The sequence below is a fragment of the Vigna radiata genome, chromosome 5, assembly GCF_000741045.1.
Source record: "Vigna radiata var. radiata cultivar VC1973A chromosome 5, Vradiata_ver6, whole genome shotgun sequence".
NCBI classification, from domain to species: Eukaryota; Viridiplantae; Streptophyta; class Magnoliopsida; order Fabales; family Fabaceae; genus Vigna; species Vigna radiata.
This window is the reverse complement of record NC_028355.1, coordinates 13881618-13907480: the sequence shown is the minus strand read 5'-3', so window position 1 is coordinate 13907480 and position 25863 is coordinate 13881618. Positions and strand designations below refer to the sequence as shown.

Genomic DNA, 25863 nt, shown 5'->3' with positions numbered 1-25863 from the left:
ATTTTTCATCAACCTTTTCAACTTCATCTTCAATGTTGAATTTCTCCTTTTGATTCATTGGCGTTGCACTTGGCTTGCATTCCTCCATTTTGAACTTTCTAAGAATTTCCTTTGCATATTTTTCTTGACTTACAATGACTTCACCTCTATCTTGTTGCACCTGCATACCAAGGAAAAAAGACATTTTTCCAAGATCGGTCATTTCAAAAGCTTCTTTCATTCCTCCTTTAAACTCTTCATTTAACTCCTTTGAATTTCCTGTCATAAATAAGTCATCAACATACAAGGAAATAATGATTATTCTAGGGTCCGTCTTCTTGGCATACAAGTAAACTCATTTAAACTTTTTTCGAAGCCTGAGCTTATCAAATATGCATCAATTCTACAGTACCAAGATCTTGGGGCCTACTTTAAGCCATACAAGGCCTTTTTCAGCCAATAGACTTTCTCCTTACGTCCATGAACTACAAATCCTTTAGGCTGGTCTACAAAAATTTCTTTTTCTAAGTACTTATTCAAAAGGGATGATTTAACATCCATATGATGTATAACCAACCTTTTTGTGCAGCAAAAGCTAACAACAACCTTATGTATTCAAACTAACAATCGGAGAAAAAGTTTCTGAGAAGTCTACCCCAAACATCTGCATATATCCTTTCACGACAAGTCTTGCCTTATGTTTGACCTTTGAGAAATCTATCTGACCTCTATTGAGAAACCTATTTCTTACACTGATGCTGATTGGGGTGGATGTCCTAACACTCCACATCCAGTTACTATGTTTTTCTTAGTGACAACCTTATCTCTAGGTCTTCAAAGCACTAGCATACTTTATCTTGTTCTAGTGTTGATGTTGAATATTGAGGTTATGCAAATGTTGAATCTTGTTGACTCCGCAATCTCGTACAAGAGCTTCATTTTCCTCTGTCTTAGGCTACTTTGGTATATTGTGATAATGTTAATGTCATTTATCTATTTGGTAATCTTATGCAACATAAACGCACAAAACATATTGAGTTGGATATTCACTTTGTTGATAAAAGGTAGCACATGGTCAGACAAGACTTCTTCATCTTCATTCCTGCCACCAGATCGTTGACATCTTTACCAAAAACTTACCTCAAGTTCTTTTTTATGATTTTTGGACCAGTCTAAGCGTTCGTGAACCTCCCACTCTCAGGTTCCCACTCAAACTGTGAGAGTGTGATAAAATTCAAAGTATTCTTCTAAAATTAAATCAATTAGAAATTAATTTTTTATAATTAAGTTAATCAAATTATTGTAATTAGGATATTAAATATTATGTAATTATTTAATAATCTAACCCTATTTCCATTACTTTTTCCTCTCTCCAAGGCCTTCCTAAACTCAGAAATGATCTCGTCGTTGGAGTTAACAGGGAAAGGGAGGGGAACCTCGACAAGATTGCTTCCGGCGCGAGTGACGTACGCTTCCATGGATTTCTTAATGGCACCATAAGCGTAGTGAAGCATGAGCACGACATCACCTTTCTGGAATCTTCCTTCGCGGAAGTTCCATGCGGTGTGCTGGAGGACGATGGCGGCATCAGTGGTGGTGTTGTCGACAATGGAGATCTCATCAACGTGGTCGACGTTGACGAGGTCCTTGATTAGGGCTCGCGATTGGAGGATGTTGGTTTTGAGGTCATTGAAGTAGAAGTGGTCGGGTTGGCGGAGGTACCAGAGCTGCCAGCGGTGCTGGGCGGCGATGATGGAGGCAATGTTGTCAAACCCTAAAACTCAACTTTCCCAATTTCATTTCCATTTGCAACTGCAGAGAAGGGCTTTCCAACTAAAATAAGATTTTCAAACTATGCCCTTTCATTAATTAAAAAAAGAAATTATACACATTTTTAATGACACGTGTATTAAAATCAGGTTGTCACCATACCAAGCTACACACTCATTAACACCGATTGTTAAATTTAATGGAAAGGAATTATTTTCATCAATTTAACAAAAATAAGGACCTAATTGAGACCCTAAAAAAACCAGAGACCTATTTTAGATTTTGAACAAAAATAGGGACCTATTGAGACATTAAACCTATTTTTAGCTTAATAAATAGAAAGGCAAATTCACAACTTGAGGACACAAATGTTGTGGCTTAAAGTGCTACTTTGAATTAAATTATTTGCTATTTATTTATTCTCTGATTATGTACAGAACACACAGTAAATAATTATTGTTATTTGAAGGAAAAAATTAATTAATTCAATTTAATATTTTATATCATTTGCTTCTTTAGAAAAGAAAATTGTCAAGATATTATCTTTATTTTGAGTATGTCCAACCAAATTTTGGTTTAATAGGTTCGTAAGTCCCTATATTTGGGGGTTTATTTCAATTGGATCCTCCAATTTTGGAAGTGATCAATTAGGTCCCTAATTTTGTCAATTTGATTTAATAGAACATTTTCCGTTAAATGCAGATAACGTCGTGAAGTTTTTTGACATGTGGCACGGTGACGCTTCTAGGTGGCTGAGTTTGAAGTGCATAGGTGGATTAAAAAGTTTTAAAATTATTGGCTAAATTAAAAGGAATAAATATTTTTTCGAAATATAGTTATAAATCAGTAAAGCAGAACAATGTTACCTATTTTGGGGTCAGGTAGGTGGTGCTTCAAAAGAGGGGAAATCTGTGAAATTGGGGAAATTAGAGAAATTAGGGTTCTTGGCTGGGTTGGTGGAGCTTGTAGTTTTGCGACGCGGGTGGGTGTTCTTCCACAATGTCCAAGGATCACTCTTGCTATTCATCGAGTTGTAGTGCCAAGTGGAAGCAAAATGGTACGTCTTCACCGATCTGCTACTGTGGTGAGAGTTGTGTGGTGAGAACTGCGAAAACTACGAAGAATATCTTGCTTGTTAGCAAAATAAGTGCCCAAATCCCACTTGTAATCCACCATTGTTTTAGGCATACTAAATGTTACAAACTTTCCATAACTTTCTTGGTCATCATCATCTTCTCCATCACTTTCTCCTCCACTAAGCAATTCTTCTGATTCCCAATTATCATCAGACAAACCTCTATCATTCTCAGTATTTATACCAACATCTTCATCACTATCGAAAATGCGAGTCCATGATGGTGCATCATCTTCCACATCAACTTCAATTTCACCAAACCAATTCTCAACTTCAACTCCATGCCCAACCTCTTCTTGGATATCACAGTCAACTAGGTCATCCATACTAGGAACATCCACATTGCAATGAACATTGTCCTCCTCACCACTAGAACTCCAACTACGAACATCACCATCATCTCCTTCAGACTCACCCACATCACATACAACATCATCTTTTTCAGACTCACTAACATGACATTCAGTTTCAATTTGACCTTGTACAACATCATCTCTTTCAAACTCACCCACATCATATTCAGCTTCTATTTCACCATCTACAACATCAGCTTCCATTTTACTTTCTGAAACGGGAACTTCACACTCACCATCACCTACCTCCTAACACTCTTCATGACCTTGTTCACAGCCACTATCATCATCACTACCGTGCATCACAGGTTCAACTTCTTCTTCACCTATATTATGTGGAACATTTTCTAACAAATGTATGATCTCAGGTTCAGAAATTGTGTGAACAACAAATAAATGCACTTGTCCATTTAGCCTAGCTAAGGTCATCATTTACAAGGCTCCTTTATCATCCGTCAAAGCCTCCAACTTATCATCTAACACAGAACCTCCCCCCACAGAATACCACAACTCCTTAAAGCCATCATATTCAAATCCTTTTACTACACTCACTATAATGAAGTAACTCCACACGTCGAGGTCAAAAGCCAGACTTGTACTTTCCCCCTCATACCTAAGTGGACCATCCTTTATGAACTGACCTCCATGGTAGAAAACTACTTCAAAATGATGCTCCATGTAATACACTATAACAATATATATCCAATACAATAATAAGACGACAACGACAACAAAAAAATATATAATATTAGAACCAGGACAAGGAAACATGGATCAACTACAACATAACTTAAACAAAAAAAAAGCACAAGAAACAAACATGGGAGGACCACATTGCAAAACCGATATAAAGCACAACAACAATTAGTGTCTACTACGACACTTCAAACATGGGGGATCACTTTCAAAAGTCAAATACTGTTGAACAACATAAATAACACACTACCACACCACTTCAAACATGGGGGACCACGACTGACAATGCATCATTGTCAAAAATATACAAAGAAGTAAAGATATTACTAACGTGGACACGTGCTACACCTCCAACGATCTTTGCGAAACTCTCTTCCACGTGATTATGCAACGACCTTCGCGAAACTCTCTTCCACGTGCTACACCGCCAAAAATTATCTGCTTCAAGTCAAAACACTGATAGATCACTACAATATTATGGAATGAACCCTAACTTCTCACGCAAAAACGATGCTCACCAAATGTCAGCACAATGAAGAACCCAGGCAACGAACCCTAACTTGTAGCTTTCCCCCAATTTCGCAGACACGACCAATGACCCCAGATTAGGAAACATTGTTTTAATATCTTTACTAATTTCATTTATTGATTTATTTTCATTTATTAATTTATTTGTCAATAATTTTAAAACTTTTTAATCTACCTATACACTTCAAACTGTGTCACCTGGAAGCATCAGCATGCCACATGGTGAAAAACTTCACGGCGTTATCTGCATTTAACGGAAAGGGTTCTATTGAATCAAATTGACAAAATTAGGGACCTATGATCACTTCCAAAATTGAATGATCCAATTGAAACAAACCCCCAAATATAAGAACCTATGAACCTATTAAACCCCAAATTTTCTACATAATTGAATTTGATATTATTTTCTAAAACAACTTAATTAACCCAAACATATGTTGGGTGCAAACATTTGATAAAAATAACTTACGAATATCATTCCTTGAATAAAGATAGATTTCACGAGATGCAAAATCTTTAAAGTACTAGTATGTTTTCATACAATTTATTTAAACAAATTACATTTTGTTCCTAGATTTACACGAAAAATCTCAAGGGTATCGTTGCTCTGACCAAAGATGGAGAATTTCTGTTAAATCCCTGGACAAAGTCTAGAAGTCTTTGAAATCACAGGTCTCAAGTTATTTTAATTAATTAATGTTTTTTAATTTAATGATTAATCTAATGAATATAAGAAATGAATCTACTGATTCACTTTCCATGAAATTATTACTACTTTGCCCGCGTAAGCACTTGATATCCTTCTGAATTTAATTTTTAATCCTTTACAAACAGTTATTATAATAACCAAATGAGATTACAAGTGAGAGAATTAAATAGATAATCTACATAATAACACGCTAATGACATATTATACTACAATTTGTGTTACTTTCTCGAAAACCAACAAACATAAACAGGATTCCCTATCTTGGCCCTGAGATATTTTGTGAAGACATGTAAGAAAAACCATGGGACGGTGAATCACTTGGTATGCTTGTAGATCTACGTGCTTCTTGATGCATCAAAGGACCATACTCATTTTCTTCCGCTATTGTGGAAGCTTCAGTAAACCTTCGCCCATAAAAGCGCAGGAAGTTCAAAGATTCTATCCTCGGATGTGGCAATGGAGTCCCGCCTTCCAACATGCCAACAACAGTCACCATGTTTGGCCTCAGTACAGGTTCTTCATGAACGCAACACAAGGCAATGCGAATCACTTTCTCCAGTTCTTCATATGTCACACGTCCTTCTAGTCTTGGATCAGCCAACTCCAGGTAACTCTTCTGTTCATGCATCTCCAATGCAAATAGAGGAAAATAAACCAACCCAGTTGTTGATGATGTCGAGGAATGGCCTCCACCACTGTTGCTTTCATCCATGCTATGGCTTCTTGACCTGAAATAGCAGTTCTTTCTTCCACTGACAAGTTCAAGAAGCACCATTCCAAAGCTGTACACGTCAGTTTTTTCTGTAATGGCAGAGTTGGTGAGCCACTCCGGAGCAAGATAACCACGTGTGCCTCTCATTGTTGTGAACAGACCAGACTGTTCGGGGCTGAGGAGTTTGGAGAGTCCAAAATCAGATATCTTAGCCTGAAACTGATCTTGCAAGAGAATGTTCTCGGGTTTGATGTCACAATGGATAACCTTCTGCTCACAGCCACTGTGAAGGTAAGCAAGTCCACGCGCTGTTCCAAGCGCCACATCAAACCTCTCTTGCCATTCTAACACGGGTCCACCACCGAAGAGGTTTCTGTCAAGGGATCCACGGTTCATGTACTCATAAACCAACAACCGGTGTCTCCCTTGAGCACAAAAGCCTTTCAGTTTGACCAAGTTCACGTGGTGGATGTTTCCAATAACAGCGATCTCAGTGCAGAAATCTTTCTTCCCTTGAATGCCTATGTTCACTATTTTCTTTACTGCTACAGCAGATTTGTCAGGAAGCACACCCTTGTACACAGTTCCAAACCCACCTGACCCAATAAGAGTCTTGAAGTTTTCTGTGGCTTCCTCAAGCTCTTCATAATCAAACCTTGCAGGTAATCCAGGAATGTAGAAGGCATCCAAGTCCCCTGAAGAAGGTGTGTTTTTCCCTAGTTTCACTTCTTTAATCTTTGACAGAAGAATCAATCTTCTCCACCCAAGGAAAATTATGGCCATCAAAATAATGAATCCAATAATAGGTAACACCACCGCTACTGCCACTGGAAATCCCCCATTTTGAGAACTTTGCTTGTTACCACTATCATCGTTAGTACCAGTTTTAGATTCAACAACGTTAGTTTTAATAAACCCCAACATGTCTCTGTTATCTCCATTACTTGACTGAATGGACCCCAACTCATTCTCAATCGTGTAGCAAGAACCAGATGTGTTTTTATACAAAATTCCCAAGCAGGAACAGTTATTGGAACAAAATTTTTGACAGGAAGATAAATCCTCTTTATACATGACCGGATCCGAGTAAAAAGTGCCAAAGTATTGAACATACCCTATATTAGAAAACGAAACAACTGAAGAGTTTTGACAAGCAAGTGGCAAGGACTGGGATCCATTGCTCAGCACACAACCACCAGAAGTACCTGAGCCTACGCGGAAGTTTGGGGGACAAGAACAAACAGGTGAAGAGGAATCAGTGCTCTTAGTGCATAATCCTGCTCTTCCACAAGCCAAGGGAGTTTGACAACCATCACCTGGCCCCACAAACTCCTGCGTCAAGCCAGCGTCAGAAAATCTGTTGATAGTGAACTGCCCAGAGGTACCCAACGTGGCAATTCGAAAATTAGCCAGTGGCAATCCCAGTTGAAAAGCTGTTCCACCATCTCCAAATAGATAAAACCCTGAATTGTTTACGGCCATGTATTCCACCATATTATTTGAATTCTTAAAAACTTTTGTATCAGTTGAAAGTTTCCAGTAGGTCTGTCCATACCATTGCAGCACTGCATCAGAGGAAGAAATTGTGAGCTTGAAATCTCCGGTTGACAAGTTTGAATTCGATGCTGCACTTGACAAAGACGCTCCGGCAGGTAAACGCTGTCCAACAACAATTGTGTCGGTTGGGCTTTGGAAACTCTCCCAGAGAGAACCATTGGACGTATCCTGTAAGACGAGATTTCCCATCTCGGTCAGCACAAGCCTATTTGCTTGTGATTTGAGTGATGGCGTTGACCATTTGGTGTTCCCATCGTGGTCGACTATTGTGATCCCTTTGACAGTTAAAAGCATTTTTCCAGAATCTGAGATGGGGCCATCACGGTTAGCAGACCAAATGATAGTGTTGGACGCATCGTGAATGACACACAGGTAGAAACTTGTTTGCTGACCACCTGGGTTGAATATAGCAGCCTTGAATGTGTTATTGGGAGACACCAGGAACGTACCAAAGTCATCGATGAAATGAAGATACGAGGCAGAGAAATTCGGAGTGATATATGAAAAAGTGTGAGCCGAAATGGTAGTGCAGAAAAACAAGATGCAAGAGAGAGTTAAGATAGGTTTCATGGTGTAATTTGAAGAAATGAAGAACTGAGAGAAGTAAGAAATGGCTTTGGAAATTGGAATTGAGGAAGGGAAAGAGGTTGGAATTGGTCAGTTTTTGTGGTTTCAATTTTATTTTCTGGTATGCTGCTGCTACCCATCTCGGCGTTGACTATTGAAAAATTGTTCCAACCCTCACTAATAAACTCTTTCAAATTCCAATTCATAGTGAAAGCGAAGGTGTGGTGGCAATTATTTATTCTAAGATGAATAGGCAGAGAAGACACGGGGATAAAATTTAAGGAACAGAAACTTTTTTTAACGTACGAGTCATTGCCATTTCCTTCTCACGTTGTATGATATTGGTATCATCACTCCTTCCACAAACCTTCTTCTCCTCAAATTATTGTTGTCTAATTAAAGCAGACTAATTTTAAAAAACAGTGACTTATGGGGCAGCATGATGACGTGAGTATTTAATATATAATCAGAAATAATTGCAGTGCATGCATCATACATTCCTCCACAACTCATATGTTCATGTATTACTTTGTTTATTCAACAAAAAAGAAAGAAAGAGTAAACCTCTTTCTTTTTAAAGAAATGGTATGGGAGCTTGGAAAAGGAGAAAACATGCTACACAAGTTGTCTGCATCATGAAGTCAAGGGTGGCACGGCCTCCAAGCGCAGATAAAAGGGACAGTGAAACGAAAATGCCAAATGGGTCAATTCCAGATTGCGTGTTCACGCAAACGATGGAGTTGGAGATGAGAACTATTAAACGAGAGAAAATACCTCTCAAAGAAAACGATTTTCGAACAGAATCCTTCTAATAATCTCTTGTATGTTTACTTTTCTCATTTTTTGGATTAAAGAAACGATATTATTTATTTTTTAAAAAATTGATTTTGATTTGGGTTATATCTCTATATGTCAAAAATGTTACTCCCACTATAATTATCAATTAAACTTCAATAGTATATTATAAAATTTCATTAACAAAAATAGATTCACCCGGAAGAAATCCATAAGAATTTCTCATTTGTAACGCGTAAAAAAAAACTTTGTTCTCTTAATAAATTTATTTAATTAGTGATGTGTTTAACAATTCAACATCTACAAAAGGCTAAATCATACACACAATACATAATATTTACTTTTTATTTTAGTTGCATGTTGAAAATCATTGTTTCAGTTTATAGGACGGAGTTTAAGTTTTTTTACACAAAATAATATTCGAATTCCAAACTTAAATCATAGTTTAATTCTTCAATCTTCTACACATTTTTCAATTTAGTCGAGTACTAAATACAAAAAACACTTTGATGATAAATTGAATACCTTAACAATAAATATGTAATAAAAGTAACCAATTAATTGAATATCATTTATAGACTTTTTGAATGAACTTCTTATTAGTGTTGACCCAATTATGATACATACATTAATGATCTGACTTATAGTTAAAATAATCATTCTTATTTATTAATCTTATTCGTGGTTTGATGGATCGATTTATTGATCGTTTCATTGTTGGATTAAAGACTATGTTGACCGCTCTATTTTTGACTAACTAAGTCATCACAAACAAACTACACAATAAAATTTGTACTGTGTTATGCAATGCATAACATAGTAATCCTTCTAAAACTTTTTTTTATTGATTGTTGTATAATATATTATTTTTAGTTAGGTTATTTTTTTTAAAAATTAATAATCATGATTATAATGATTTTTAATGAAAAACTAATACCTTGTAGATTATATCATAATGAAGTGGATTTACCATCTAAAATTCGTATACATTTATAGAATTGATAAAAAGAAAAGTAATTAATAAAAAAATTCTTTTCAAATTTTCTTTCAATGTTTTGCTTCAATAACTGTTTGGAATTAGTTAAGGTAATGTTTTGTTCACTTGATTAGTGACTCTCTTATGAACTTTATTTCTTTTATTGAAGTGAGAAACTATCATATGTCCTCTAGCAAGTTTATCAAGCTTGTCGTAATTATTTGTACAATATGAATGTATAATTATACAAAGTTTCAAAACCTTTTTAATTTGTCTTTTTGTTATTCAGTCGTAATTTATAAGGATGATCGGTACTTCTTCATCTAAATCTATATAATAACATAAGATTTTAACGTTAAATGTTTTGGTATTCCAATTCGGTCTTATACCCTTCTCCTTGATCTTAGTGATTTCGAAATTTTGAAAATAAATATTGATTGTGCTCCAAATGGTTGTGGGTTTGGCTGCATAAGGTGGTATATTTAGAGGTGGTAAAGGAAAATATATTGGTAATTTTTCTGCCTTTTTTGGCTTGCAAAATTCTTTTTTTTACAACTTATGAGAGTTATTTATGCTATAGAGTGTACTTTGAAGGAAAAGTTCTTATGTCTTTGGTTGGAATGTAACTCAATTTTTGTGTGCAAAGTTTTTGATAATCAAAATATAGTTCATTAAACTCTTAGAGAAAGATGGAAAAATTGTCTAATTCTTTGTAAAAATATGAAGTTCAGAGTTTCATATATTTTTAGAGAAAAAAATCACTGTGTTGATAAGTTGACTAATACATATTTGATGAATAGAGAAAATTTTAAATGGTATTCTATTTTACCTTCTACTATTAGTTTGAATTTTATTTTAACTATAGATATCAACTTCTAATGTATAGTTTTGATTTAAAAGTGTGTCATGTATTCTTTATAATGGGTTTGGTTTGATCCAATAATTGTTTATTTTTTATTTATTTATTCTTTAATAATATTTATTTTGTGGTGGAAAATGATAGATGGGTTTTTGGGTGTCAAAAGTTGAAATGTAAAAAAAACATAATTATGTCTAACATCGAGTTTTAATAATAATAAAAAGACTTACAATATTTAGATGAATGAAAAATCTTATATTATATTTAATTAAACAATATATATTTGTAATAAAGTTTTGAAGTTAACATTCAACCTTTTTGTGTAATGAAGATAATTACAAAAGTATTGAAATTAAAGCCATCAATGGTCAATAAAACCTCAATAAGACGTATCGAAGTAGGACTACTTTTTGTCTTATCATTATAATACTCATATTTCACTTTGTAGGATGGCAGACGGCGTCTTGAAAATATATGTAATATTTTAAACTTTATTACATGTAATATTCAATCGTTTAAGGCAGATACTTTCTTACTAAACAAATATGCATTAATATAAAATATAATTAATTTTGTTATTAAAATACAAGCTGATAGGCTTTATTCCTTGTCAATCTTTCATGGTTCTCTTGATCATTAAACAAGAAAACTAAGAACTTTGGACATTAGACATATAATTTTCTTATTCTACTATGTCTCTTAATAATTTAATGCTAATACTATTAAATTTAATAGTTAATGCAATTTAAGCTACATTTTTTATGTTGAAGTTCATGCCTTGGTTGCTTAGAAGAAGCTATAGTTCATTATACTCAATGTAAGTAATATATTTCACTATTATTTAATTATAATATAAAATATATTTTAATTGTTTATATTTAACTTACAATGCCCATACAAGAATTATGGGTGTGGATATTATATAATAAACACATGCTCATAATCATATTAATAACATTATTGATTTTCTTATGGAGAAATTACATAGAATTAACTCCAAAAACTTTAATTAATTAACTCTGAATTTTAATTTTATTGATTAATTTAAATGTTGAATACGTAATTATTCAACAATTTATTTCCATTAAATGATAAGGAATATAAAAAATATATTAGGATCCAATTAGCTTCATTCTTATTTTTTTTTTCACAATTTATCATCTTATATTTGTGCATACTATTAGCCTTTAATAAAACTATAAATTGTTTATGTACCAAATCATTTTTAGTTTTTGATTTGAAAATACTTTACTTGAGGGTTTTCTTTGTTATACGTGGAGGAGGAAATTGTATATTGTTATTGTGGAAGGGGAATTACTTAAACAAATAAAACATTTTGTATATTGGTTAGGGTTATTGTCTTAAGCAACATAGAAACTAAGTATACATAGAAACAAATAAAACTAAGTTATTGTTATTTTAGTGCCTATCATATTTTATGTATATTTTTCTTCCTCCTCTTTTACTTCATACTAATAATTAGATGTTTCTTCAAGATTCCGGTCATCGGAAAACTTGGAATTTTCAAAATAAAAAAGTGATTTTATAAGAAAACGAGATATGCAAACTAATTAAATCAACTAACGCGGCTACACTTAATGTCAAATAACTACGTGAACAAAAATACTATAAGACGTTTGTTGAACATGATAATGATATACTATTTCAATATTATCAGAATTGATAATAACGCATTGAAAAATCATTTACATGTATAAAATTTTTACATTTATTTAATATATATATATATATATATATATTTTAATAGAATACAAAAATTCACTTTTTTATATTATATTATATGTCAAATAAGTAAATATAAAAATTATCATCCTATTATCACTCTAAAGCATTTTGAAATGTATACTTTATATATTTATATATTTGTATTAAAATTTGTTACAGATTTGTATGATTCTAAATAGAGTATTCAAGAATAAAAGTGTAAGTGTTTGTTAAATATCTATATTAAGGTTTTCAGCCTAGGGACGGGTATTTAACAAATAAATAAAGAGTTATCTATATTTATTAAGAAAATATTAAAATTTCATTTAGAAAAGATTGATTTGCGAAACTAAATTTTTGAATTTGAGAGTCTAATATGTGTAGGGGGATATGTTAACCTTCTGCAATGTCTATTATAAATATGATTATTTATAATTAATTGAACATACTTTTTATTTTAAAATATTTGTCTCGCTCTAATAATTAAAATAATTAATTAAAATAAATATTAGTCTATATTTTAATATTTTAAAAATTTTAATTTATTATCATTATTATTGTTATCAATTTATATATAAGAAAAAATACCAGGTAAATTACTCTATTGACCCAACTTATGTATTTGACGCCGAGCTTTTGTTTATATCTAAGAAAAATTACCATTAAGTAAATTACTGTATTGGCCCAACTTCCTTGTTTGAAACTTGTCCTAAAATGAGGGTTTTTGTCATCTCAGAATTGTTTTACGATATTACCGTTTTATCCTCAACTTATGACAGCTTATCATGGTACTCTGATGGTGTTATTTTTGAATTTTAACATTTTCTTGTCACTGTGCTGGATGGACGTAATGCACAGGTTGAATGGATTGTGGTATAAGCTTCGGTGGTGTGTACGTAAAACATTGTTTGTGTTGAAGCTTCATCATTGAAAGGTTAGGTTCTTCTTCTAAAGGTTGAAGGTTAGGTATTTTTTGTTTCGTCTCTTCGTTCTGGAAGAATTTGTTTTCGCATCTTGGTGTCTTCATTGTCATAGTGTGGTAAGTTTTGTTTGTGTTGTTTCTTAAAGCTTGAAGCTTGAAGATTAGGTTTTTCTTCTACTTTTTTCCGGTCACTAAGTTATTCTTTTCATATCTTGGTATCTCCGTTGCCATAATGTGATATGTTACTTTGATCTGATTTGTTTTTCGTATCTTCGTTGGGGTTTCTTTTCTATTTTCGTATCTTCGATCTAATTTTTTTTTTGTCGACATCTATGATTTTCGTGTTCTTTGGGGTTTCTTGGTTTTTATGTACCGTGCTTACTGAAATGGAGTATTTTTGTCAACTGTTTATATGCTCAAATCCGGAGGTTCTCATTTCTTATTTTATCTGGAAGTTCTGAAGGTTTTACGAGGTTCTTTATGTTTTGTGGATGTTTTGTGGTTGCAGAGTAAGGTATGTTTTTTTTTTTTCTTATATTTTATCACTTGAAAAGGTAAGATTTTTGGATTGTAAACCCTAAACACTATTTGCTATTTATTTTTATTTTCATTATAAACCCTAAATACTCCAAATTTTATGGTTTATTTTGTTCTTTGAAAATTTTCACCTGTTGTTATATGTATTATTCGTATACAAACACAAAAACTTTTTAGCTTCTGGTATTATTTACTGATCTCATAAGTGTTTTCCAGATGGAAGTTGTTTGCTTTCTCTGGTGCCCTCTCACCTGGGTTATTGTTCAGAGGCAATTTCCACTATCTTTCTTTTCCTTTTTCCTAATGCTACAATGAGAAATTGAAACTTATAATATGTATGAATTATAGTGGTCGAGGATGTAAAAGTAGGTGTGAACAAGCCAAAGTTGCTCTCCAAGGAGTTTAGCACTATAATTAATGTTGTTGGGTTCCTCTCTGATCGACAGGTATGATGTTACAATGCATTCTAATGCTCTGGAATTGAAATCAATCTGTTCTGCATCCTATGAAATTTGTTTTTGACTGGTATAGAAGTCTTTTGCAGAACTTTTCTAATAGTTTTTGTATTTACTTGCAGCATGGGTTTCTTAAAAGACCCTTATGCATTTATATGCGTTCTTCAAACTGTCCTGAGCACCACAAATTATATATTTATTCTATTTACAACTAGATATAAAGCCTTAGAATCAATTGTTCGTAGCATTGCCTCTGAAGCATCATTTGAAGGAGAACATGTCCATCTCATTCCACCTATCACAGGTATTCAAATAATCATTTACTTAAGTTATTTTTTTAAACATCTAGGTTCTATTTTATTGCATGATTGTTACTTTATGAACTTCTTCTTGCTGATCATACTAATCCACTGAAGATAATAACAGTGTTTGTTTTTGGAGGTGGGAAGGGGGTGTACAGTGCAGTTTTGCATACTCTAGAAAATTTATCAGAATTATTTGTGATGCAGAAAAATTGGAACCTGTTTAGTGTAAACATTGCAATGGCAGGGACAGGCTTATACCAACTCTCAAGAAAATTGCGCTACGAGGTGTTTTTATTTTAGTTTTGGTTGATCTCTCCTCCCCAAGGCCTGGCGTTAAAAGGTTGTAGACACAGATTCTTCGTCGTGTGATAATAAGGTTGCATACACTCACCTTGCCCTGTTCCCCAAAGTGCAGTGAACCTCATACACCAAACCATTAATTTGATCAACAATAATAAAGTTTACTTTTTCAAGTGTAGTATTAGGTCTGATTTATCAGAAAAACAAAAGGCAATAGGGAGGGAAGCAACACAATTACATTTTCAAATGAAACTCTGCTTTGTGATAATTTCTATGACAAGTCATATATTAACTTGTGTACTTTTCAGGCATGATTATTCCTCTGAGGCGGCTGTGATGAAATAATGATGCCAAATAATTTATGTTTTTGTGTACTTGGAAGCAGATGTTGAGGCTGTAATTTCAGTTGTTCCACATATAATTGTATTTATACTTTTGGGTGTGTCGTTCATTTTTACTTTTACAAGTTTCAAACTGTTGAAAAGTATTCTCACTTGTGTGCTACTTTATTTGACTATGGTAAAATAAAGGAATCAAGATTAGCAAGCAACTGAATATAAAGCCATGTTGATTTAATCAATTGAATATCCTTAAGTAGAATTGGATAAATATTATTTACTTGCATATATGTAATCTCTAATCGCTGATCAATGTTACTTTTCCAGTTTTTCTTCATATAATATCCCATGCATTGGTTGTTTTAGATAATTGGAAGCATTGGAGCTGTCGCTGCAGGACTAGATTTTGGAAAATAAGGACCGTTGGTACATATAGAATGTTTTTGGAATCTAATTTTTCTACAGAATCCCTTGAAGGGAGACCTGCTTGCAGTGGCATAGCCAACCTGGCGTGGTTCTATTGTGTAATTTTGCTCTTCCATCATATTCTACTATCTACCACTGATAACATAGCTGGAAAATTGTACTTCCATCATATTCAGGTTTAGAAAATAGATATTTGTCAGTACATCATATATAAATTGTACTCATATAGATGTCTTTGTTACAGGTTTAGAAATTCACATTTGAAGCACTCTCTAAGACTTCTGAGTTTGCAAGGAAATGAGTTCCATTCTGCAAGAAGTTCAGCATTGAACCTGAGGCTCCAAAATGGTATTTTGTACAAAAGGTTGACTATTTGAAGGATAAAGTGGATGCAACATTTATGGGAGAACGTGCAGCCATTAAGGTTTGAATTTATTCCTATCATGTCATTTTCTGATCCAAAGGAAAAACCATAAACTCAAGGCTTCAGTTATGCATGAAATATGATTGAGAAACATAGTTTATGCAAGGGGAAAATTTAGTTATTTTTCTTCGGCTTCTGTTTAATCATGATTGAGTATTACTTGGACAAAACTTAAATGTAGTTGTTTATTTATTTTTGGTGTTCTTAGATAAAAATTAAAGGTCTACTAGAAAATTTACATGACAAAAGTTAGAATTAAAGATTAATAGTTACTTAGATGAATTCCAATTCATTGAATAACAATGTTAAAAACACATAATTGTACCTAAGTTTTATCCTTTATTGTTGGCTATCATTTTTCATCTCTTCTATTTGGCATCAACCAATAATTGGCTGCATTTGTTGTTCTCATTTGTGTTGACACAAAGAATGAAGAGTTCAAAGTGTGGATTAATGCATTGGTGGCAATGGCGCAAAATTTGTTGTTGTTGCTTGAACATATATGACACTTTAAATACATATATACATATAGCTTTTAGTTTGCCCTGAAGGTATGTATAGACCAATATGAAAGGTTTGGATGGCATCCAAGGACCTATACAATACATGTGGGAACTGCCTGTGTCTTTAGGAGGCAGGCATTTTATGGATATGACACCCCTTTGCAAACCTAAACGATTTTTGTATCTACATTCTTGCAGAAAAACATTAAACATTCTATATTAGTTATAATGACTAATTGATATAAAATAGCTTTTTCAATATTACAAAATTTTCATTATATCACTTTCTATACTGGTTTTAGATTTAATCAGTATAGAAACCTTTTTATTTTAGGGTTAAATATGTTTTTCGTCTCTGAAGTATCACATGATTTTGGTTTTAGTCTCTACTCGAAACTTTGATGGTTTTTAGTCCTCATAGTTTTGAAACTTTTACTCTTAGTCCTTAAAATTGGACAGTGTTATCCTTTAGTACATGTGGTAAACGGTGAGGCCACGTTCAATGCCAGCTTCCCTCTTCACTCTCTGTCACGTTGGTTGTTTAAGTTTTGAAATTAGATTAAGTATGTTAAGTGTGGATTTGGTAGAAGCTCACTTCGTCATCTCTTATAGATGACATTTTAAGAGGGAAGTTGGGTTCTTCTTCGTGAATGAAGTTGGGGCAAAGAAAGCAGAGGAGATACATTTGAAGGTTGGAGTTTGTCTTCTTGAAGGTAAGTTATTAGGTTGTCTTGCTCTTCTTTGTGTGAATATAAGGATTGTAGTTATAGGGTTTGGGTGGGCACGAAAGCTGATGAAGGGATTTCTTTGTTGTAGTGAAATGAAAGGTGACAGTGGTTGGGCACGAAGATCAATTGGTTCAGTCGCAAAGCTGTGGATCATCTTCACGGTTACCATCTAAATTGTGTGGTTATGGTGAAACATTGTAGCTTTTGAAGGCAACTACTGTGAAGAACAAAGGAAGATTGTTTTATAGATGTAGAAATTGGGTAGTAAGTAATTACATGTTTTAGTTCATGTGCTGAATTTTGTATTAATGGTGTGTTGATTGCAGAGTAATTCAAGTTGTAATTACTTTGAATGACATGATGAAGGTGTTTCTGAAATTGAAGGAAGCTTTGAAAGAAAATGTGAAGAACTTGAGATGTGTTTCGAAAATGAAAAACATGTACTGGATCTAAGGAAGAAGAACGACAAGCTGAAAAGGAAATTAGAACAAGAGAAGAAAGTTGGGAAAGTGATGTTGTTGTTTGTTTTGTCATGAGTGTTAAGCATTTTCTTTTGTATTATGTTTTTGTTGAAGATGAATTGTAATTAAGAATTATGGTTGAATAAAATGAGGTACTTGAGTTTGTCTCCAAATTCTAGTTGATTTTCAAGCATCATGTGACGTTATGAACCCTTGCAAAATGGAAGCATAATTTGCATCTGCAATCTGCATTTGCATTCTGGTTCTTGTTCTATAAAAATGTATCTCTCAAAAATGTATCATGACTACTTTATTGGAAGCATGACCAATTTATATAATATATAAAGGGTCAGTAAACCTAAACTGTATGTCAACAACTAAAACCTAAATCGAGTTCTACATCTAATATAAATATAAATTGCTTTGACACATAGTTGACACTGATAACATAATCAGTTCAAAAAAAAATATCAACTTACTTTATGCAGATCCCAAACCCCATTAACACTGATAACATAATCAAAAGTAACATATTTTCTTACAAAAGGATTGGATGATATAACTGATATTGCCAGATAACAAATTTGGAATACAACAAGAAGCAGGATACAATATGAAGTGGTCTCATACTATTAAATAAGATAAGTGGTCCCTTACCACTGACAACAAAATTGTAATAGTAGTACTAAAGTGGTCCCTTACAATTAAAAGCAGTTACTGTTCCCACTACTATTGTTCCCTAAGTGGGTGATTATGACTTACAAAATACATTTAAATAAGAACATGACTACAGTAAATATTCAACTGGTACTAGCTTGAGACCCTAGATGTTGTGCACCCAGTAGTCTTGAGGATTTTCTTCTTCCACCTTGGTAACTTGATATAGGTCTTGCTTCACTGCCACTTGCTCTAGGTTGTGATGTTGTATGAGGTGCTCATACTTGAGAAGTCCCCCTTTTTGTTGTTCCTCCACCTTGTGACGTTGATGGAGCTGGTTGTGCTTTAGAACCTCCTGCAGTGGAAGTTGTCCTTGTGCTGCTAAATCCTTTTACACTTGAAGTGACTCTTGTGTTCTATAAATGGAAGTAAGCGACATTGCAATTATCATAGTGTTTTATGAATGTGCAAATAAGTGAAGCTGTAAAAGATTGATTTTGTACCTTTTTCTTTCCCTTTTTACATGTTTGTACATTATGACCAAATTCATTGCAGCTGCTACACTTCATAAGAACATTCTTCTTTGACAATTTTGTATGACTCACATATTCATCAGACTCCCTTCTTAGTTTTTTAGGCCTCCCAGGGGGTGTTTTATAAATTGGAGGCAGTAGTGCACCAGATTCAAAAGTAGACCACAATTGTTTTCCATTGATTGGAACAATTTCAGGGCCATAACAAGTTTCATAAGCCTCTCTCTTGTAATAAGGATGTACATAGTCTTCAGGATTTTCTATTTTGTAATTTATGGCAGCCACGACATGCCTGCAAGGTATTCCTACCAAATTCCAAAAGTAACAACTTCTTGAATGGTTACTTAGGTCAACTACAAACTTGTTCATTATAAACTCGTGAGTGACTTCAAATTTTGCAGTCCCTGCCTAAGTTGGAATCCAATTTCCACTCTTCTCCACTTCCCTATCAAGTCTTTTTCGTGGTTTAGGCATCACAACTCCTGTATACGTCTTTGCTTTTTCTCTAAGTGTTGCAAACCTCCTCATAATGTAAGTTCTGATCCATTCCATCATAGTTATGATAGGTTTGTCTCTAGCTATTATAAGGAGATTTGCAACACTTAGAGAAAAAGCAACGACATATACAGGAGTTGTGATGCCTAAACCACGAAAAAGACTTGATAGGGAAATAGAGAAGAGTGGAAATTGGATTCCAACTTGGGTAGGGGTTGCAAAATTTGAAGTCACTCACGGGTTTTCAATGGACAAGTTTGTAGTTGACCTAAGTAACCATTCATGCAGTTGTTATGTTTGGGATTTGGTAAGAATACCTTGCACGCATGTTGTGGCTACCATAAATTACAAAGTAGAAAATCTTGAAGACTATGTGCATCCTTATTACAAAAGAGAGGCTTATGGAACTTGTTATGGCCTTGAAATTGTTCCAATCAATGGACAACAACTATGGTCTACTTCTGAATCTGGTGCACTACTGCCTCTAATTTATAAAACATCTCCTGGGAGGCCTAAAAAACTAAGAAGGGAGGCTGATGAATATGTGAGTCATACAAAATTGTCAAAGAAGAATGTTCTTATAAAGTGTAGCAGCTGCAACGAATTTGGTCATAATGTACAAACATGTAAAAGGGGAAAGAAAATGGTACAAAATCAATCTTTTACAACTTCACTTATTTGCACATTCATAATACACTATGATAATTGCAATGTCGCTTACTTCCATTTATAGAACACAAGAGCCACTTCAAGTGTAGGAGGATCTGGCAACACAAGGGCAACTTCCACTGCAGGAGGTTCTGAAGCACAACCAGCTCCATTAACGTCAAAAGGTGGAGGAACAACAAGAAGGGGGACTTCTCAAGTACGAGCACCTCATCCAACATCACAACCTAAAGCAAGTGGTAGTCGAGAAGGACTTGCATCAAGTCACCAAGGTGGAAGAAGAAAATCCTCACGACTACTGGGTGCACAACATCTAGGGTCTCAAGATAGTACCAGTTGAAGATTTACTGTAGCCATGTTCTTATTTTAATGTATTTTGTAAGTCACAGTCACCCACTTAGGGAACAATAGTAGTGGGAACAATGACTGCTTTTAATTGTAAGAGACCACTTTAGTATTGCTATTACAATATTTTTTGTCAGTGGTAAGGGAACACTTATCTTATTTAATAGTATGGGACCAGTTCATGTTGTATCATGCTTCTTGTTGTATTCCAACTTTGTTATCTGGCAATATCAGTTATATCATCCAATCCTTTGGTAAGAAAATATGTTACCTTTGATTATGTTATCAGTGTTATTAGTGTCAATGGGGTCTGGGATCTGCATAAAGTGAGTTGATATTTTTTTGAATTGATTATGTTATCAGTGTCAACTATGTGTCAAAGACAATTTGTATCTATATTAGATGTAGAACTCAGTTTAGGTTTTAGTTGTTGAAATTTAGTTTAGGTTTACTGACCCTTTATATATGATATAAATTGGTCATGCTTTAAATAAAGTAGTCATGATACATTTTTTAGAACAAGGATCAGAATGCAGATTGCAAATGCAAATTATGCTTCCATTTTGCAGGGGTTTATTCGTTACAGGGTGCTTGAAAATAAACCAGAATTTAAAGACAAACTCAAGTACCTCATTTTATTCATAATTCTTAATTACAATTCATCTTCAACAAAAATATAATACAAAAGAAAATGCTTAACGCCCATGACAAAACAAATAACAACAATATCATTTTCCCAACTTTCTTCTTTTGTTCTAATTTCCTTTTCAGCTTGTCGTTCTTCTTCCTTAGATCCAATATAAGTTTTTCATTTTCGAAACACATTTCAAGTTCTTCACGTTTTCTTTCAAAGCTTCCTTCAATTTCAGAAACATCTTCATCATGTCATTCAAAGTAATTACAACTTGAATTACTCTGCAATCAAAATAACACACCATTAATACAAAATAATTCAGCACATGAACTGAAATATTTAATCACTTACTACCCAATTTTTATATCTATAAAACAATCTTCCTTTGTTCTTCACAGTAGTTGCCCTCAAAAGCAACAATATTTCACCATAACCACAAAATTTAGATGGTAACCGTGAAGATGATCCACAACTTTGCGACTTTCCCGAACCAATTGACCTTCGTGTCCAACCACTGTCACCTTTCATTTCACTACTACAAAGAAATCCCTTCATCAGCTTTCGTGTTTAATTTTTTAATTGTTCTTTATGTAATAATTTCATTTTTGTCAAAAATGGCAACAGTTGCATTCAGTTATTGAGGAGATAGTTCTTTACAGAGTGAAGCAAGGAGAAGACCTATAATTCAGTTCAGAGACGGTGTGAAGTTGCTACTAATGCTCATATAAAGGATCCTATAGTTGAGGAGCCCACATTTGAGACGCATGCACTTAAGGTGCATATTGAGGAGGAGAAGCATTAATATGTTTCTCAAATAAATAAGGAAGTTGATGGATTTCCTAGAGGTCCATATGATTGTTTTTTACTCATGCACTATGTTCAACATGTTGCTTATGTAATTTTGTAAGGTTAGGTGAGTACAAAACTTAAATTATAATTATTATTTACTTTTGAATAAAAGTTATATTAAATATTATTACGGGAAAAAAATTATATAAATTAGGACCTTGTCACGGTGGAATTCAACAAATTATGTTGAATTCGACTTTGATATCTCTCACAAACATTTCTTATGACTACGTCGATAAAGGTTTATTGCTTGGATTCGTTGAGAGATGACATTTTGAGATGAGTAATTTTTATCTCTTTGTGGTTGAGATGTGAGTGACTCTTGACAATGTGTGAATATTATTTTACCTTTCATTCTTGTGACAATTGTCTGAAACTTTTTCAAATGACTCCTTAATCTTGTTGTGTTGTAGGATAATGACATTATAAATAGTATCCTAACAAGAACAAAGATCTTATTTATAATGTCGTTATCCTACAACACAACAAGATTAGGAGTAAACCATCTTCTACTCGGACAAATGAGTGTTGAAGGTGATGTGTGGACATCACAACCATGATTTGGTTGAAACTTTAGTTGGTCACCCTTATGCTAGCAGGTTAAATCCGATTGAACACTTACAAATATTTTATTAACTCTAAAAGAAAATAATGACCGCAATGTCACAACGATTAAACAAATCTACAATGCAAGACAAGCGTACAAAAGATTATTGAGAGGGTCCAGAATGGAACTACAACAACTTATGATGATGTTGTATCATGATAAGTACATTCATTTGAGTAGGTGTGTCAACGAATTAGAGGTTGTTAGTGACCTCTTGTGAATACATCCTGATGTGATGAAATTGTTAAACGTATTTAATATTGTATTCTTGATGGATTCGACCTATAAAATAAACAAATATAGACTTCAGTTATTTGAAATTGTCAGCATGGCGTTTATGGGGTTAACCTTTTTAGTCGCATTTGCATTCTTGTCAAGTGAAAGACAAAGTAATTTATCTTGGACTTTGCAAAGGCTTAGAGGTTTATTTTTGCCATCTGAGAGCGGTCTTAAAGTCATTGTGAGTGATCGAGACTTGGCTTTGATGAATGTCATTGCAAATGTATTCTCTGAGTCATATCAGATGTTATGTTGGTTCCAAATTCTTAAAATTGTTAAAGCAAAATGCAAAATGTTAATTGATTCTATTGAGGCTTGAGATGTGTTGATGGAGGCATGGAAAAATGTGATGGATTATGCTGATTAGACCATGTTTGGTGACTATGTGAATCGTCTTCAATACACCTCCTGTTCATGACCATTATTCTTTGAATATGTGAATTATACTTAGATTATTCCATGCAATACAAACTTTGTAAAGGTCTGGACGAAAAAAGTAGTGCATTTGGGAACATAACCACAAATAGGTATGTTTTAATGTTATTTTACTTAGTTGTGTTTGATAAATAATTTTTGATACTGTTGATGCTTTTGTTTCAAGGTTGAGTATGCTCGTTAGAGTCTGAAGAAAGTTTTGGATAATAATATGAGAGATATTTGTTCTTGTTGAGATGTTATTCGTAATGTCATTGTCTTGCAACACAACAAGATTAAGACGTCATTTGGAAAAAGTCTTAGAAAACTATCCTTGGACTGGAAAGTGAAACAACGTTGACACATCATCAAGAGTCAATGAGAACTGCTCGTCTCGAAATGTTATCTCTCAATGAATCCGAACAATAAACTCTTATTAGCATAGTCATAAGAAATGTGCGAGAGGCATCAAAGTCGAATTCAACATAATTTGTTGAATTCCATCATGGCAGGGTCCTAATTTATTTAAGTTTTTCTCGTGGGAGATCAACTTGATCTCCCTTCGATCCTACACAATAATATTTAATATAATTTTTATTCAAAATAAAAATTAATAATTTGAGTTTTGTACTCACCTGGTCTTGCAAAATTGCATAAGCAACATGTTGAACATTGTGCGTGAATAAGAAACAATCATGTGGACTTCTTAGAAATCCACCAACTTCGTCATTTATTTAAGGAATATCCTGATATTCCTCTCAACTATAGGGTCCTCTATATGAGCATCAGTAGCAACCTCACGCCTTCTCTGAGCTGAAGTTGTGGATCTTCTCCTTACTTCACTTTACGAAGAACTCTCTTCAATATAATTAGATGCACCACGAGTTATTAAATAAACCATAATTAAAAAATTAAACAACAAAATAAATAAACAAAATTACTAAAAAACTAAATAAATTTTAATTAAAATCTACTACAAAATTGAATATATATAAGATATTAATATATTAATTAAATAAGTTATATAAATTTCAAACCTATCATCAAACCAAACAAATTTATTTTAAAAAATAATTATAAATTTACTTTCTATATGAAAGTATCTAAAAATTAAATAAAATATTCATTTAAATATAATTTAATTATATAAATTAAAAATATATCCAAAAAAGAAAACAATTATTTAAAACAATTTTAATTACAAATTTATTGCTTTAAATATAAATTGTTTGAATAAATTCTAATTTGATAATGTTCTAAACTATCTCTAATAAATATAAAAAATTAATTACAAATAATTTATTATTATCATATAAAAAAATTAGTTAACTAAGAATTTAAAAACAAAACAATTAATTAATTAACTATAAATAAATTAAAAAAAATAAAAAAGTTAATCAATTATCTATAAATATATTATAAAAATAAAACAATTTAATGATTTAAAAATTATAAATAAAATAACTTAATTAATTAAAAATCAAAAAGAAAAATTGAAGATCTTAATATGAGAAATCTGTTGTAACGGATTTCTGTTGAAAGTCATAACAGATTTTCTATATCCATGAAAGACCTTCAATTAAAAACATTTTTAATTACAAATTTATTACATTAATTCTAAATTTTTTTAATAAATTTTATTGCCATAAATTGTTAACCTATCTTTAACAATATAAAATGTTAATCACAAATAATTTAATATTATCATTTAAAAACATATCAAGAACAATTATAATTAATTATAAATAAATTAAAAAAATTAATTAACTATAAATAAATTATAAAAATAAAACAAATAATTAATTAACTATAAATAAATTATAAAAATAAAACAAATAATTAATTAACTATAAATAAAATAATTTATGATTTAAAAACTATAAATAAAATAATTTATGATTTAAAAACTATAAATAAAATAATTTACAAAATAATTAATTAATTAATCAACTAAAAAAAAGTTGAAGACCATATGGAAAATTTGTTGCAGTCTTTAATGTATATCGAAATTCGTTGATGGATTTTGAAATTTGTTAAAAATTGCAACAAATTTTCTATATCCGTTGAAGATCATCAACGTTTTCTTTTACAAATTAATCACATCAAATCATAATACAATGATTATGTATATGTTCACAGATTCATCCTGTAACTAAATATACATACGAGAACATCACATGCAAACAAACATCAAATAAACATTAATAACATGAATCGAAAAGATTGAAAAGGAGAATATACAAGAAAATGAACCAACGAATTTGAAGACGAAATAAACTAAACAAAAATGACGAACCAAAGTACGTAAAAGAGTGAAATGGAGAAAGCACAATGATACTCTAATCAGAAAGGAAAATGTGCGAAAGAGGAAAATAGAAAGGATGTAAGAGGGAAACAAGAGATTAGGGTTTTAAAAATGTAAAAGTTAAAGGGTATTTCTGTAAAGAAAATCAAATGAGGTGTAGGGAAGAATTGGGGTGCTGCAGGAAAAATATTAGTCCGAAGCACGTACCAACCAAACAGAAAGTGGGCAGTTTCTTCCTCCACCGCCTTAACTTTTATTTTGCACCTCTATAACTTTTCTTTCATTTTTCCCTTTTCAGATCCAAAAGTTAATTTTTTTT

The 25863-nt window shown here is 32.7% G+C and overlaps 3 protein-coding genes across 3 annotated transcripts; 2 read left to right on the top strand and 1 right to left on the bottom strand.

Moving 5' to 3' along the window:
* Positions 1-5245: 5245 nt before the first annotated feature.
* LOC106761324 (G-type lectin S-receptor-like serine/threonine-protein kinase At5g35370) lies at positions 5246-8479 on the bottom strand. Its single transcript, XM_014644865.2, has one exon. The coding sequence runs from the start codon at positions 8007-8009 to the stop codon at positions 5427-5429; it is 2583 nt and encodes an 860-aa protein (XP_014500351.1). The 5' UTR covers positions 8010-8479; the 3' UTR covers positions 5246-5426.
* Positions 8480-13163: 4684 nt separating this feature from the next.
* On the top strand, positions 13164-14579 carry LOC106762672 (thylakoid lumenal 15.0 kDa protein 2, chloroplastic-like). The gene is made up of 4 exons (XM_022780662.1): positions 13164-13797; positions 14037-14089; positions 14169-14266; positions 14398-14579. The coding sequence occupies exons 1-4, from the start codon at positions 13775-13777 to the stop codon at positions 14488-14490; spliced, it is 267 nt and encodes an 88-aa protein (XP_022636383.1). The 5' UTR covers positions 13164-13774; the 3' UTR covers positions 14491-14579.
* Positions 14580-17299: 2720 nt separating this feature from the next.
* On the top strand, positions 17300-21706 carry LOC111241661. The gene is made up of 2 exons (XM_022780661.1): positions 17300-20091; positions 20179-21706. The coding sequence occupies exons 1-2, from the start codon at positions 19510-19512 to the stop codon at positions 20449-20451; spliced, it is 855 nt and encodes a 284-aa protein (XP_022636382.1). The 5' UTR covers positions 17300-19509; the 3' UTR covers positions 20452-21706.
* Positions 21707-25863: the final 4157 nt, after the last annotated feature.

Excerpts from the sequence above, each read along its gene's own strand:
- LOC106762672 (XM_022780662.1), top strand. The coding sequence starts at position 13,775 with ATGTTTTGTGGTTGCAGAGTAAG. Across the intron at positions 13,798-14,036 it reads TTTTGTGGTTGCAGAGTAAG|ATGGAAGTTGTTTGCTTTCT; the intron begins GTATGTTTTTTT and ends AGTGTTTTCCAG. Across the intron at positions 14,090-14,168 it reads ACCTGGGTTATTGTTCAGAG|TGGTCGAGGATGTAAAAGTA; the intron begins GCAATTTCCACT and ends TATGAATTATAG.
- LOC106761324 (XM_014644865.2), bottom strand. The coding sequence starts at position 8,009 with ATGAAACCTATCTTAACTCTCTCTTGCATCTTGTTTTTCTGCACTACC.
- LOC111241661 (XM_022780661.1), top strand. The coding sequence starts at position 19,510 with ATGATAGGTTTGTCTCTAGCTATTATAAGGAGATTTGCAACACTTAGA. Across the intron at positions 20,092-20,178 it reads GTAAAAGGGGAAAGAAAATG|AACACAAGAGCCACTTCAAG; the intron begins GTACAAAATCAA and ends TTCCATTTATAG.